This window comes from Hylaeus volcanicus, chromosome 3 (genome assembly GCF_026283585.1).
Source record: "Hylaeus volcanicus isolate JK05 chromosome 3, UHH_iyHylVolc1.0_haploid, whole genome shotgun sequence".
Classification (NCBI taxonomy): domain Eukaryota; kingdom Metazoa; phylum Arthropoda; class Insecta; order Hymenoptera; family Colletidae; genus Hylaeus; species Hylaeus volcanicus.
Window position 1 is genome coordinate 29,992,661 of NC_071978.1, and position 15,191 is coordinate 30,007,851.

General features: G+C 36.6%; 5 protein-coding genes across 6 annotated transcripts; 2 read left to right on the forward strand and 3 right to left on the reverse strand.

Moving 5' to 3' along the window:
* Positions 1-22: 22 nt before the first annotated feature.
* On the reverse strand, positions 23-4,546 carry LOC128873686 (tetraspanin-7-like). 2 transcript variants are annotated; one of them, XM_054117420.1, is made up of 6 exons: positions 3,687-4,546; positions 3,083-3,271; positions 2,733-2,903; positions 2,371-2,502; positions 1,841-1,977; positions 23-966 (listed from the first exon to the last, which is right to left on the reverse strand). In XM_054117420.1, exons 1-6 carry the CDS (start codon positions 3,762-3,764, stop codon positions 930-932), a joined length of 744 nt encoding a protein of 247 aa, XP_053973395.1. In that variant the 5' UTR covers positions 3,765-4,546; the 3' UTR covers positions 23-929. The 2 variants fall into 2 exon arrangements, with proteins under 2 accessions (XP_053973395.1, XP_053973396.1); XM_054117421.1 differs by having other exon boundaries at positions 23-1,977.
* Positions 4,547-4,671: 125 nt separating this feature from the next.
* LOC128873685 (uncharacterized) lies at positions 4,672-6,368 on the reverse strand. Its single transcript, XM_054117418.1, has one exon. The coding sequence runs from the start codon at positions 6,210-6,212 to the stop codon at positions 5,241-5,243; it is 972 nt and encodes a 323-aa protein (XP_053973393.1). The 5' UTR covers positions 6,213-6,368; the 3' UTR covers positions 4,672-5,240.
* A 676-nt stretch (positions 6,369-7,044) lies between these two features.
* On the forward strand, positions 7,045-8,021 carry LOC128873687 (uncharacterized). Its single transcript, XM_054117422.1, has 3 exons — positions 7,045-7,076; positions 7,177-7,306; positions 7,501-8,021. Exons 2-3 carry the CDS (start codon positions 7,179-7,181, stop codon positions 7,649-7,651), a joined length of 279 nt encoding a protein of 92 aa, XP_053973397.1. The 5' UTR covers positions 7,045-7,076; positions 7,177-7,178; the 3' UTR covers positions 7,652-8,021.
* An 834-nt stretch (positions 8,022-8,855) lies between these two features.
* Positions 8,856-10,926, reverse strand: LOC128873636 (uncharacterized). Its single transcript, XM_054117335.1, has 4 exons — positions 10,833-10,926; positions 10,477-10,574; positions 9,395-9,613; positions 8,856-9,234 (listed from the first exon to the last, which is right to left on the reverse strand). The coding sequence occupies exons 1-4, from the start codon at positions 10,860-10,862 to the stop codon at positions 8,856-8,858; spliced, it is 726 nt and encodes a 241-aa protein (XP_053973310.1). The 5' UTR covers positions 10,863-10,926.
* Positions 10,927-11,485: 559 nt separating this feature from the next.
* LOC128874394 (radial spoke head 10 homolog B-like) lies at positions 11,486-14,822 on the forward strand. The gene is made up of 10 exons (XM_054119152.1): positions 11,486-11,868; positions 12,081-12,256; positions 12,379-12,579; positions 12,851-12,954; positions 13,031-13,117; positions 13,254-13,395; positions 13,466-13,668; positions 13,808-14,074; positions 14,303-14,512; positions 14,662-14,822. The coding sequence occupies exons 1-10, from the start codon at positions 11,818-11,820 to the stop codon at positions 14,811-14,813; spliced, it is 1,593 nt and encodes a 530-aa protein (XP_053975127.1). The 5' UTR covers positions 11,486-11,817; the 3' UTR covers positions 14,814-14,822.
* Positions 14,823-15,191: the final 369 nt, after the last annotated feature.

Consider the following 15,191-nt stretch of genomic DNA (forward strand, 5'->3'; position numbering starts at 1 on the left):
GAAACATTTAGACATTTACATGTAGAATAAACATGTACAGATTTTTATTCGACGATTAATAATTGAGATTTTCATACAAATACAATGTCTTATACGAATACTTCGTGCCTTGGTTGTAAAAAATGAGTAATCCTAGGAACTTAGTTTTCGTAGTATCTACATAACAGTTTGAGAAATGGCTTTTATTACACCATTGTAACTTATAAGATGCATCTATCTGTGTTATAAAAACAGGAGAAACGAGATTTCTACTACTTCATCGTAGTTTTCAAAACATTTGAAAAATAAACGCTTCGTTGTAATACAGTTTGTAATTTACTGTAAAATATACATTTAATCTGTGCGTACCTACTGTATAAAAATAACAATCGGTCTGTATAATCTTAAGGACTCTATTAAATTTTTGTTTGCTTGTAACATTAAAATTTGAACGATATTAACAAATTATTAGCAAGTTTTTAATTATTTCTTTCTATTTATTCTATTAACATCTGTTCTTATAAAATTAAAATTTAGATAATTTCACTATAAACAAACAAGATACCAGAGATATGGTACATGTATATGTATACCGAGACATTAATATGATATTAAGAAATGTCATGCGTTAAAGGATTAAAAATAAATAACGATATTAGCGTAGTTTTTAGTGAGTACATACATGCAAATTGTGCGATACTCGACTTATACGTTTCAAATGTTATTAGGTTACTATTTGTTCACGTTACAAAATTTATACGTATATTTGAATTTTATAATTATTTCGTGGAATTCGAACAGATCCGTTGCAACGTTATCAATTTTATAGAACGAAACAAATGCTGGAACTAAGCACCGAAACAAACATAGTTTGAGTATTTAACAATGATGATTATAGAACGAAATAATTTTTTAACGTAATTCTAATGATTTGGCTGGAGAAATCCTGTTCATCCGTTTATAATTGGACCGTCGCCCCATAGAGACCTGAAATTTCATTTAGGCACGAACTGTTATCATCTTTCACATCCTCTATTGCGTTCTTTCAAATCCTTTTACTAACGCGTCTAGTCCTTGCGTCTAGTTTTTCTACAGTCCTAAAACATACACCCTTCCCCTTTGCCATACAACATTCTCCATTGGATAAGTAATTAACAATTACCCCTTTAGCATTAACGTTCTGCAATCTACTTGTAATGATTTCGAACAAAATACAAATTTTGATTGTGATTACTTTCACATGAAAGTGAAGTTAAACGCATTATTTATCGAAACAACTGATTTTTATCGTTATTAAACGCGAATAGTGTTTGATATATGCAACTAACGTAAACTAATGTGACGTTCGCATATCGACCGTCCAAACCGTGGATATATTTTCACAGATATAATGTTGCGTCATGCATTTCGTTCGAAACGTAAAAATTATAAATCACATGCATTGTTGACTTAACTAAAAGAGAGCTAACTAAACGCACCGAAGAATCTGCATCTTTCACTAAATAGGATCGTTCGATCTTATCGAGTCGTTTTTTTTATAATTACACACAAAAAAAAAGAACAACATACATATTTCTACTAAAATTTGTCGCGATACCTTCGCGATCGCGCGAAACTGTACATTCTCGATATCTCATCCCATGATACCCACCATAGCGATTTTAATGCCTGTTCAAATTACTATTATCCTTGGTATCTCAAACAGTCAAGAATCAAGAATTAAAAAGAAAAAACAGTCTTGTTATTAATAAAGGGTAGATACTGAGATCATTTTGCCGCTCTTCCGAGCGATGCAGATTTCTCTCATTGTTGGATCGGAATTTTTTGCGAGCAACGCAAACTCTAAGCAACCTGCTCGTACTTGGCTTTGTTGATGTTGTTGGCTAAGCAACATGCTAAGAAGACGCCTATAAACGGGAAGAAGGCTACGCCGATTGCTGTTCCAGCGACCAGACCGAGGTTGTCATTTATCAAGTCCAAGGCGCGGGTGTAACAGCCCTGAAAGTTAAAATTAAAATTATATACAAGGTGTTTCAATATATGACGGACCTTTATCGAGGATCAAGTCTTCGGACTAGTACGAATCGCAAAGTCCTTTACCATTTTGCGATCGGTGGCTTTGCTATCGAGATATAAATATTTGAAATTCACAGGTTAGCACGGACGGCGGCGCATGCGCGAACGGACAATCGAGATTCAAACATCGCGCGCCGCAAGTCACGTTGGTGAATTTGAATTGCTTATATCTCGATAGCGAAGTCTCAGACCGTACAATGGTAAAGGACTTTTTGTACCGATGCGAAGAATTGATCTTGGTTATTTATCATTTTCTCGTTTGTGTATAACAAAATTGTTTGCTTCGTCTTAAAAAAATGCGAACTTTGAAATTACCTGAGTATAAATGTCATCCGTTTCGTTGACGTTACAGGTTTTCCTTGATACTTTGCAGCAAGATAGTGGAATTGCCATCTGCGGGTACAATTCCAGCCAATCGGTGTAAGATTTGTGTCCACAACATTCCAACTGTAAATGAGAGCGTGTTGTAGACTACAGTTGTAAACAACTTGTACTATTGCAATAATTGCTTCCATACACGAGATATTTTAATGAAGGAAATTGATTTTAATATTATAGTTTGATTAGATATGTTAGTTTAGATATTAAGTATAAATTGAATATTGCATTTGTATAATATTACGAATGCTTATTTATCGAATTATGCTTTAATTGTATAATATTATGAAATGGCTTACTGTAGCCTGCATGGAGTCGATGTGATCACGTTTTATATCATTTCGTCCATATTCAGCCATGCTTTCGTTCAGACCCAGGTAAAATTTGTCTCTCAAACAGGTACGATTAGCATAAACCGATGCACCAACCCCTAGCTCCAATAATGCGACGACAGCCAAGAACGCGCCATACTGTAAATCGGATTTCTTTAATGTTCTCTAGAAGCTACTTATTTTATTAAATAAAAAAAGGTACTAAGCTTTTCTGGCCACGTGAATATTAAATTATAAGCGGGGAAAAATTGGTTGCATACAAGCGGCGATTACTGTGTATACTATTTATTGTGTTATACAAATTAATAAATACTTACCAGATGCAGAAGTGCTGGATGACCGCGAGTCGTGCAACAGCAAGCGAGCATTACTGCCAAAGACAGAAATAATCCGAAACCTCCTAGCGCTATCAAGGCCGCCCAGACGCCGTCCATGCTTATGTCAACGTAATGTTGAAGTTGAATTTCTATCCAAAGGACGGTGCATACGATTAGTACACCAGACGCCTGAAAAACAAATTATTCAAATCATACAAAATTTAATTTTAAGTGATAGTAGTACCTCCATACGTGCTGACAAAAACTCCTGATGAGTGTTATAAAAGCAGCTTTTAAATGTACACACGACAAACATGATATCGATTATATTTGCTTTGTTTACGAATATTAGTTTTACTTTAAGAGTGAAAATCCCTTTTTTCATTGATTCTAATTAATAAATATCTAAGGAATAGATATCTAGATCACATAAGGGGGCACTCTCTTTTTAACCGACTCCAAAAAGGACGTTTCGTCAGTAGCATGACGACTACGCCATAACGCATCGTGCAACAGTTGGGTGGAACTCTCGCACCAGGAAACAGGATTCCTAGGGTCTACGTGTCAAGGGTGGTTTAATACAGGAGACGGAACGTCTTCTTACCCAGAAGACGACGTTGAACAGCATCAGCAGGGTCTTCATGCAGGCCATAGTGCCCACCGTGTCCAAACGCTTGGTCATCCTCTTTCTCTTACGGTTTCTGACCGTCTACCTGGTCCTGTCGATCGCGGACGATCACCAGATGAAATTTTTGGGAAGTGCTACGCACTACTCCCCCGTAACAAGTGAGAGGACGATCGATTTGCACCGAGATTGCACGAGCTTACGTGTTTGCGTGCATGGCTTGCCCCACCAGCTCGGTGCATGCGCGCTGTACGAGTTCCCTGGTCCTGATGCTAGTTCTTTGTTAATATAAAAGAACGCAATCCCGACGTTGTTGACTTTGAAAAAAACGTATTTCAGCCGGGGTAATTGACAGCCGGTGCTTGACAAATTCAATTCTCCCTGGGGGGAGAACATTCTCCGCAACTGCAGAGACGGTGCCGAATGAAATTCTCGGGGGAGGATCGTCTGAACAATTTGTATTTAGAGAATTGGGACGATTTGTGGATTTTTAATTTTTTTTTTTCAATTTCAATATCGGGTTTTGTTAATTCTAAGAGGATCTAATTGTAAGTACATATATTAATCTAGGCAACGAAGTATTACGTCAGGTTTCTGTGATACAAGAAAATACTGATCAGTTAATGGTAAGAATAGTGGACTAAAGTAAATTAGATTTCACGTTAGCTCGAAACGATCAAGTAACCAATATTATGTAACCGAAAACTTTTATTTTGTGTGTTGCGGGTAAATGCGCTTTGAATGATTCTTTTGTAATTGAAAGGAATCTTATTTACTATGTTTATCTTTTTATATAAAAATGATCTAACTTAACAAACTGTGTTGTCTATATAACAGCGTTTAAGCGCTCCTCTTAAAAATTGACAGTTTATTTATTATATAATATATTTAATAGATTTTATCAAAATTATCTCAAGTTAAAAATTATGGTTGACATCAACACAACAAAATGAAATATCAGAGCCAGCATTAAACATCAATTTTATTAAAGTCAGTGGTTTCGGTACAGCAGTTGTTCCCCTAAATTAAATATTCACATATAAAATTAATTAGTATAACGAAGGAGTAACTTAAAAGATAAAATACAAAAGATTTATTATTGCTCTGTGCAAAGTATCTGTGTCTGCCAAGTCGATTCTGCTATTTACTTCTATTTCTTCTTAATCGATCAAACAAAATCATATAACCAAAAGTGTAGTTAATTTATTATTCGCGACGAATAATCGTGAAGAGTACTATTAGACGGTGTTGCAGTACAACAGAATCTAAGTTTATATATCGTACATATTTCCATCCAAACAACAAACTGTTCATCCTTATCCTTATTTGGTTTCAATTTACATTCCATAAAATTAAAATTAATTAAATTTGACTTAGTTCATTTAGTATGTTGCAAGCCTAATTGGAATATCTGATTTCAATATCGTTTATATTTTTCTTTCATTATTATTAAAGACAACTAGGCTTGATACAATAGTTTATACACGATCGCAACAATTTCAATTTAAAATTCATTTCCACGATATCCAATAATTACGCGGAGGCTGAGTCGACATTCTTCGTGTAATTCGTTAAAATACTTGGCCACGTCACGTCATTATCGCTCATAATCGAAGGTTGCACTCCTTTAGGCGATCTCCTGTTCCACCGACCATCGCGAAACGTTTCATCGCGATCCTGCGGCTCTCCAACATCGACATTTCCATCAGAGACACGCTTGGCCTGCGTCTGTCGATTCTCCAGGTACGAATCCACGAATTTCACGTTTCCGATATAATTATTATTCCTCTCCTCCTCGATCTCCGCCACCGTGAACTTACTCTCGTTATTCTCTTCATCCCTAAGAGTGTCATCCCCGTTCAAATTAATCTTCGTCAAGTCCACATTGGACCACGTAAACGTATCAACTCCGTCTACGTCCTGCGCAGGGCTCGTCTTGTCACCGAAGATACTTTGAATATTATCGCTGGTGAGGCCATCCTCCAAAAGTTGATTAGCAATGAAATCAGACACGGAGCTTACGTCCCACTCGACCAGTTCCTCGCTGCTGATGGAGATCCTGTCTTCCCGCTCGTTCTTCGGCTCGACGTTGTCCTTTTTGCTGTTCCTGATATCGCCGATCGTCTTGAAATAAATACTGTGATCGTACCTGTATGTCTCCAGGCAGGTGCTGTCCAGGTTGCTGTTCGATTGGTAGTTGAAAGTGCCGCAGCAGTTGATCTTGGCCTCCTCTGGTCTGGACTTACGCCGGGACTTCTTGAACGTGTGAAAACGCGGACTCCACGAGGCGTCGTCGATGATCAGCTTGTTCGAGGAGACGCTCCATCGAGGCTCCTGTCCTCCCTGCATGGTCATCCGTCCCCTCGACAGCCTTTGGGACCTCAGGCGATTGTATCCCCTTGCGTACGCCGCCCATCTTTCGATCCTTTGGAAAACGTACTCCGTCTCCTCGTTCCACCACTCGGACAGGCCTTTCTGGAGCAGGGCGCCAACGTCTTCGGTCATCGTGGCTGCTAGAGGCCGAAGAACGCTCGAAGGACCGGAAGTCGCGGTACCTCCATGCGAACGGTGTTACATCCTACGAGCGCGGGCCTGGGTTAGGCTGTTCGGGAGACGATGGATTTTGGATCGAAGGATGGATTGCAATTGAACTTAGAAAGAGACCTGGCTGCGATTTATAGGGTTACTACGAAGCACTGCAACTACAGAAGCCATTACAGAACCGTCGTAATCCGTGACCGTGGCCTCGTACCAGGGCGCGTCAAATTCTGTTTGCCATTTTATTGGCCGCGTAACGTATCGAAGGTTTGCCTGCGTTGCCCACTACATACAGTTTATTATGCAACCTTTTTACCTTTCTACGCCGAACGAACCAGAAATTTGTCCCGATCAGAAATTAATACATAATTTTCGAATAAAAATCAAACTTTCATTCTCTTTTACTGAGGTCTAATTCACACAAGGACATTCTTTGGCAGGAACTTCCTAATGGAAGTACTCCTCTATAAAAATTCATTCAAACTGAGGAGAAGCAATCGACAAATAATAACATACAGAGTTTCTCGCACAATTGCGCCTACGTGAGTCGATAAAGTGATCACCATTGTCTTGGAAAGAGAAAAAGTGAAGTTAACGCGGGTAATACGTTTATCCAAGCTGCCAATCATCGGATGCCATTATGGAATATTGAGTGTTCAACAGCAGGAGCGTCTATAGGAAATTGTTTATCAGACCAAGAGCTTCGCGAATTAAAATTCAAAGGGCTCAACGTTCTGGGATTCCGGGGATGATGGGGTTCACGTATAAAAAGCCATGTAGAGAGCGTGGACCGTGCATTCTTCCGCCGTTTTCAGGTCCCTCGTCATACAGGTGAATAGAATTTTACTTATTTCTCCTTGGGTTTCTCCTAAAGTTTTCTAATTAACTATTATAGCGTATCGCTAACAACGAGTTTCTCCTTCTGTTTCAGATATGAATCTAATATTTGCTTTATTTTGCACGATGGCGGTTAACTGGTTGTTCTGCGCAAACTGCGAAGCAGCTCCAGAATTCGTTAGTAATGTGTATCGTAAATTCCATAGCCGCCCTTTGCGACGAGGGTAATTATGAAATTCGGTTTATCTGTGGGGTACTGGAAACTCAAAGATCCTCTCCCCCTCAAAAAAAAATAAAAAAAAAAAAAAAAAATTAAACAATAAAGCTGAAATTAATTACAATTAACCATAACATGTTAAAAGAAAATGCTTCATCTCTACATGTTTAACTATCTCATTAATATATATTTCTTTCGCAGGTATATCGTGGAAAGTCTGTTTGGCGAAGACGATGACTTCTTGGATCTGAATAAACGACAAGAATTCGATGATTATGGACACATGAGATTCGGCAAACGGGAACACTTCGACGATTATGGTCACCTGCGATTCGGAAGGCGTCACGAATAAGCAGCGATGATACTGATCGTAGATGCAATTGTCCAGCGACCTTTCGCTGTCGTTGCTGCATGAGTCACGTTTTATTTAGACTCTAGATAAAATATATTTTACATTGCAAATATGCATTTCTTCTTATTTTGACCTTCCTGCGTGCACCTCGATTCTTTTTTCGAGAATGCTCTTCTTAATGCCCCAGCTATGATGCACATATGTTTAATTTTCCAATGTTCTTACCTAGTAACGAGACAAATTACTTATTTCCTGTGTCACGACATTTATAATATTTTTTGTGATGAACTAGTTTAAATCTTACTTAAATTGTCAAAGTTTATAGAATGAATGTAATGCATTTAATATCAATTATAAGTTACTATAGAAATTAAATAATGATATGTACGTATATAAAATGGAAAATATTTGACGTTGACGCACTCATTGAACAGTATTATCGTCTGTACAATCGTAACACAGCTAATGTTTGTTGTCAAACGTTTATTTACACAAATCAAACTGTTTTCAAGGTATAAAGTAAATAAATTGATTCAAATTTCCCGCGAGAAATTGGTGTCGCCATCTAGCGCCGACTACCAAAACTAACTTTGGAGTTTGCTCAGCGCCTCTATCGGGAAAACGCCCAAGTTTGTCGTGGAATAGTTCCTACGCGCACTGTTAGATGGCGCCATTTGTTCAGTTACCGACATTCAATTACCGACACGTCGGTAAATGAACAAATGGCGCCATCTAACGGTGCAAGTAGGAACTATTCGGCGACAAACTTGAGCGTTTGCTCGATAGAGGCGCTGACCAAACTCCGCAGTTAGTTCGGGTTATTTGCCGCTAGGTGGCTACTGATTTGAGCGAAAATAGCGGGTTTCTCACAAGAGAAAAGTTTCGTTAAAAGTTTTAAAAAGAAGGCTGGTTCAAATAATTAGAAATAAAGTATAACAACAAAGTATAAACAGTACGAAGAATAGAATCTTGTCATAAAGAAAAGAAAACGGTAAATATATCAGATGCAATAAGCAAACTCTGTAGACTACAAGCTTTTAAATAAGAAAAATTCAAACTCAAGAGAAACTTGCAATACTTACTGTGTTCGCATTGTTGGATTATTCATTTGTACATAGTACTGCGAGCGATAGTAATAAAACATATAGGTAGCTGATATTAATGAAAATGTAATATATATTATAAAATTGACAAAAACGTGTCTTTAACATGGACAAATATCAGTTAATTTTTGTTCCGAAGCAGAAGAACCATTAACATTCGAAGGTGGTCTGCTTGGAAGCGTAAGCTCATGCAGTTTATTTCTTCTCGATTTCAGATCTGCTATTCTCTGATGAAGTTCCATGTTATCATCCAAGAAGGTGTGCACACCATCCCGTTTTTCCAACTCTTCGAGACTGTAGCCGATGGTTCGTCGATTTAAAAGCCAGGGTTCTGGCGGTGGTGGCGGAGGTGGAGCTCTTCGTTTCAAAGGGTAAGGTAATCTGTAAGTAACTTCCATCGTCGTCCTATAATCCATACAACGGGCTTCTTCGGGGTCGTACAACGCGTCCATTAGGGTTGGGGGTGTTTTCTCCTCGATCCTGTAAGTACATTTATTTACAATGGTTTCGTCTACTACAATGCAAAACTGCGAACCACAAATATTAAGCGTAGAAATTAATTCTGTGCCTTTATATTCGATCATTTAGAAATGTTAGTTGAAGTAGAAATATTAAGAAAATAAAATTTGTTTGTACTAACGCTTCGGACGCAAGGGACTTCATATTGGACAAGATTCGTTTAGGATAAATTGGCTCGTATTGATGCTTCAGTTCTATCTGGGACAGCATGGCTTGCGTTTCTGTGACTCCTGTGCATCCATCTTCCGAACCCAGCCTTTGATACGAAGACAGATGAAGACTTCCGTTTGGTGGAAATATGTCTGTATTGTCTCTAGGCTCGGCCAGGGTGCTCATTTGCCTGCAAAAAAAAAAATAATTTTCAATGGGAAAAATCAGTTAAATAATTGTGGATTTTCATAGCACACTATGATATCATAATACATTTAAATATATTTTAGAAATTTTAAACTTCCATCGTATGCGAATATATTAAAACTCGAATAAAATGTGTAGAAATTTAAAATTTATGTTGTCATGCCTCGTCGATCAATATTCTTTTACGCGTATACAATTGATACAATTGAAGTCACTTATGTAAACTTAAAAAAGTCATTATACCGAATGACTTACAACAACATTAATATTACTTACGTATTCTTCATTTTCTGAATTATGTATATAGACTCTTTCTTTACTGTTTTTTCTTTATTTTTAGGCCTCAACAATTAGAGATGTTGTTTACTTTCAAACGAAACCATGCATTCACTGAAAGATAGCCACGATACAAACAGTCTCAGAACCACTGGTGGCTTGCAGGGGTTGCTACGCGAAACAGAGGGTATATTTCACCCTCTTCGACTTGGCGGAAATCTTTTTCGATAGGTCAGAGAAAGCAACGCAATCATGTACAGGGTGTCCTGTACGAAATATTACGAGTTGTTTTCTTAGAAACTGATGAAGACATCGACTTCATTTTTTCTTTAGTTAAATGGCGCAGGTGATTCATTATTCAGTTTCATAGGAGCTATTCAAATAAAAAAAAATTAATATCACCTTCGTTTTAAATAAATTTCGGAGACCCCTATTCTCCCTAACAGTCACTCCAAAAATATTTTCTTGCATACCAAAAGATTAGGCACCTTGGTGGCTAAAGAAGAATACATTTTTGACAAAGTCAATATAGTATAAAATACTATTATTCAACGAATTATTTAGACTTACCATCCATGCATTTTTACTTTGTTGTTATATACAGTAGGCACGTGAAAAACAATCGGCTCCAGAGCCTTCGTTTCATCTTCACAAGATGGGAAGATGGCCTACGACATAAATTGTCTTCATTTAATTGTATTTTTATTATATTTTAAGTAAATTACCAATTTTCCGATTTATACTTTCGTAAATGTTACTTAATTTTTAATATTAGTTTTAACGTGTACCATATGCATATGTTTAAGTAGAGGGAAAAAAGGCACGAATACAAAAGTGAAAATAAATGTAAACGTCCATACTCTAATTTACACCGAATTCATAATTCGTACGGTAACAATTTACAATATCAAAATAATTAATCGTACACTTATCGCTGGTCTTCCTTTAGTTGACATTTTGCCCCTCCTCTAGTTTCAATCTAAAGAATTTTCGACGACAGTCCTTATCGTTAATCGTTAACTATGTGAAGTAAGATGATACGAAATCGCTGAATGTGATATCAAACACTATCGATAGCGTAACACGTGTAACAACAAATATTTATATCTGCATTGATTCGATTTACGATTACTTCAAGTTTCTTCGCAAATAGAAACACTTTATTATTCCACATCGTTGATAGACTTGATAATTACGATTAACAGCGTTATCTTCTTCTGAAATTAGAATCGAAGATTATAAGATTGTTACATTTGTGTGAGAATAGTGTTTCTCTTTAAGTTTACTAGAGAAGAAAGTAAAAATGACGAAGGCTTCGTTGAGAAAAGAAATATTGCAAAAGTGTAGGAGAATGGTTGTTCCTGAGGAATCATATGAAGAGGAAGAAGAAATGGAAGAGAGTGGAGAAATGTCGGATAAGTTTGAAGGCATTGAGGATGACTTACCCTTTCAAGATATTCTTGCCGAGAAACGTCGTAAATATAGTGCCAAGGAGGAATTTATTTATTTACTTTACAATGACGTGCTCAAGTATTTCGTAAAGAAGTAATTAAGTTCCTTGAACTGTCCCACACAACTTTTTAATTCATTGATATTACTTTTAACAAACTGAAATGAAACCAAAATAATTTCGTTCAATGAAGCTGGGAGGGAAGATTTTTAAGGAAAAAACCTCGGAGGAAACTCGATAGTGATTCTGGAGAAGAGTCTGATGACTGGGAAAAGATCGAGGAGACGCAGAATTACGAAGATATAAATGGACCAGGAAAAAAACGAACTAATTCCGAGGAATATTTAAGAGACGAGTCTGAAACAAGTTCCAATTTGCCGTGGAAATTAATACTGCCAGATGAGTTTGCAGATATAACATTTATCAATGGCAACACGTACAGTGGTTGCATCAGTAGGAAGATGATGGAAGGCAAAGGCGTGTACAAATGGTCTAATGGTGCTCGGTACAAAGTAATTAATTTTTTACTTTCTTAAGAGTGTACATAAAAGTAGATGGATCCAAGAAGTCGACAAATTAATTTAACGTACAATTTCTTTTCAAAAACAAGCTTTCTCGTGATAATAAATGGGAATGAACATGTTGTTCTTCTCTTCTTCACTTTCACCTTACCTTTTCCAATACGTACCTGTAACAAAAACTACAAGGTAAACAGTTTTCGTAGGGTGAATTTGAACAGAATCTTATGCACGGAAGAGGTTTATTAGAGTGGAGCAGTAATTGTTGGTACGAGGGCGATTTCGCGAATGGTCATCGACATGGTAGAGGCCTGTTCGTGAATGGAGAAGATCATTTCATGTACACTGGTCAGTGGTGTTCGGGTCACAGACACGGAAAAGGGTGAGCAATTAAACGTCCATATAAATATAAAATATTTTTTCTTTTTAATATGAATTCCTTTAATATGTTGCATTGTAAGACTACACTCGGAGAATTTTACCCGATTTTATTTGTTGGAAAAGTTACTGTCGTTTCGGTGACAATGGTTCATACGACGGCGACTGGGAAATGGAGAAAATGTCCGGCGTTGGATTACGAATTTACCCGAGTGGGGCTCGTTACGTTGGACAATGGAAAGATGGGCTTCGTCATGGTATTGGAACAATGATTTGGACTAATGGGAATGTTTATCGCGGAGAATGGAAATGTGGTGCAATGGATGGGTTTGTTTTTCTTTTATTCGTTGAATTAATATCGCGGCAAAATTATATTCCCCATCATTGTTTAAATAATAACGAGATCGAGATTTATCTCGTCTCGTGCGAATCACTAATTTCAAAAGATACGTGACCGTTAAAAGTAATGAGGAATTGAAAGAAATACACCTCCTTGCGAAAATAAATGGAAATGAACTCGTTCACCCCTTTTTCACTTCCATCTCACCTTTAACTAATGATCTATCGTTTATTTCTCAAACTGATAAAATATTAATAGTTACGGCGAGTACGTGTGGGAGGGATTTTTCAATAAAACTTTCACTTGGCCCCAAGAAGCTTCTTATACAGGTGATTGGCGTCGTGGAATGCGTCATGGAAAAGGTGAATATTTATTTTCATTTAACAAAGCTTTGTTTAAGGCTCTGTAAATAAACTATTAACAAAATTCTTGTTACAGGACGATTAAAATTAAAATCCGTGGGCGGTGCTGAATATTCTGGATACTGGAGGGATAATAAAAAGCATGGCCAGGGAATTATAATTGGTAAAGTAGATGTTTTATGTTATTGAATATCATAACAGAGAATTACATTTATTCTTGTCTTGAAAACCTTCTTTGCACGTACTTAGTAATAGTGGACACATGATACGTTTTTATAACATTTTTATATCGTTTGTAGGAAATAACGGGGAGAAGTGTGAAGCTGATCCTTTATTTTTAAACGACATTTTAGTTTCATCTGATGTCGCAAATGGAACGTCACGAGATCAAGCAGAAATCGAAGATAAGAGCACATGTGTAGCGAAAGAAATTAAACCATTGTAAGAATAATTAATTTTCTTTTGTCGAAATATCGAAAATATATTTCGAATTACTGTTTTGGTTTTTTAGATTTCTCGAAAAACCAAGCCAGTTGGGGAAGGCTCCCGTAACTCCGATTTTGAAGCCAGAACAGTTCCCATCTTTCTCTTACTATCTGACTCGTCTATTGGACCCAAAACGTTTGGAACCACGTTCCGTACCTTCTGTCTCATCTGGAAAATGTTACAACTGTGACAACCCATCTTGCTCCTGTTTGGGACCGCATACGAATGGTTATTTAATTATATTTCTTAATTCTTGATTATATCAGGTCTTGATTATATCAAGTTATTTCACATATTCTGTAAATTGCATAAATATGGAAGAAATCATCTTGTAAATCGATCCAAAGATGTCGCAAATTTCTTATAGGTGCCATAGTGAGCGAAGAAATAATAAATACCGAAACAGTAGATGCTTTCAAATCCATTTGGGAGAACGAACAGCGTTGGTTGCAGAATTGTTTAACGTTACATATCTCCCGTTTACGACAAATTTATAAGGATTACGCTAAATTGTTCGCGAAGTCAGCGCCGCAGTGTAATCTTGCAATGAGCAGATTGTGTTTATGGCAATTATGGCAAGATTGTGGTATTAACAAGAAAGGATTGAGCTTAAGTGAAATCGATAACTATATGGGTAAATATAAATTATTATTAATTAGATAAGTAATAGTTGCAACTGAGCATGAAGCTTAAGGATGTTCAAATATAGCTAGATACTTTTACATTATTCTTCTTTTTTTTTTTTTTTTTTAAATCATCAGGATAACCGCTTTTGGTTTTCACGAATTTTTATAAGGAGGTGCCTTAACAATGTTAAATTACTTTGAAATATTAATTATTGTGAATACTTTGATGGTCTCAGCAAAGAATGAGTCTGCCTTCGTGAAAGATCCCTGCTATCCATTCGAAAAAATTGAAATTTGGCAATTCTTACACGCGCTGCTAGAAGTTTCTTGGCATTTATACACCAAAAACGATAACATAGAAGATCAGGAAATGCATGGCAAACTCGCTGGTGGTTTACATAAATTTTTGAAGAATGATGTATACACTCACGTCGGAAATCACGTTGGTATGCAATTAATTTACAATTATGCGTACTGTTAAAATTGGATAAAAGAACTCCAGTGTTAGAAATAATAATTTTACATATCCTATTTCACACTTATGCATTTTTGACATTTTTTAATTACATACCACTAATAAAACTTTTGGTGACAGGTAGTTTTTACCACGAATACCAGAATTTATTGCCTTTGAATTGTGTATTCGAACTGTATCAGAGCATTGGACTGCCATGTTCCACGAAAGACTTCCTTCGTGCTACCTGTGCTTTAAAAGGTGATCTGATTAATTTATATGATATATTATAATATCCTAAACAATATTTTATACCTTAATTCGTAATGAAATATCTTTTCATTCGTTATTTATTTAACAAAAATTAATTGCCCACCAATTTCGAAGATGCACTGATGTTAACAAGAGAAATTCAAACGAGACATACAACTTTAAAGTAGTTTATTATTGGTGAACAATTATGTTTGTACATTTTACAGTATGCACGTAAAGTCCGTTCAAGACCTAGTTTTTATAGTAGTAGTATTTTTACATTAAAACGAATAACTATTTTAATGACGTAGGTACACCAAGTCCGCAAACTTCCTCGACGACTGACTCGATTGTTAAACATTTTGCGGATGGAATTAATGCTGTGACGATAGGTGGGAAAGTTAGTTACCTCCTGAAAG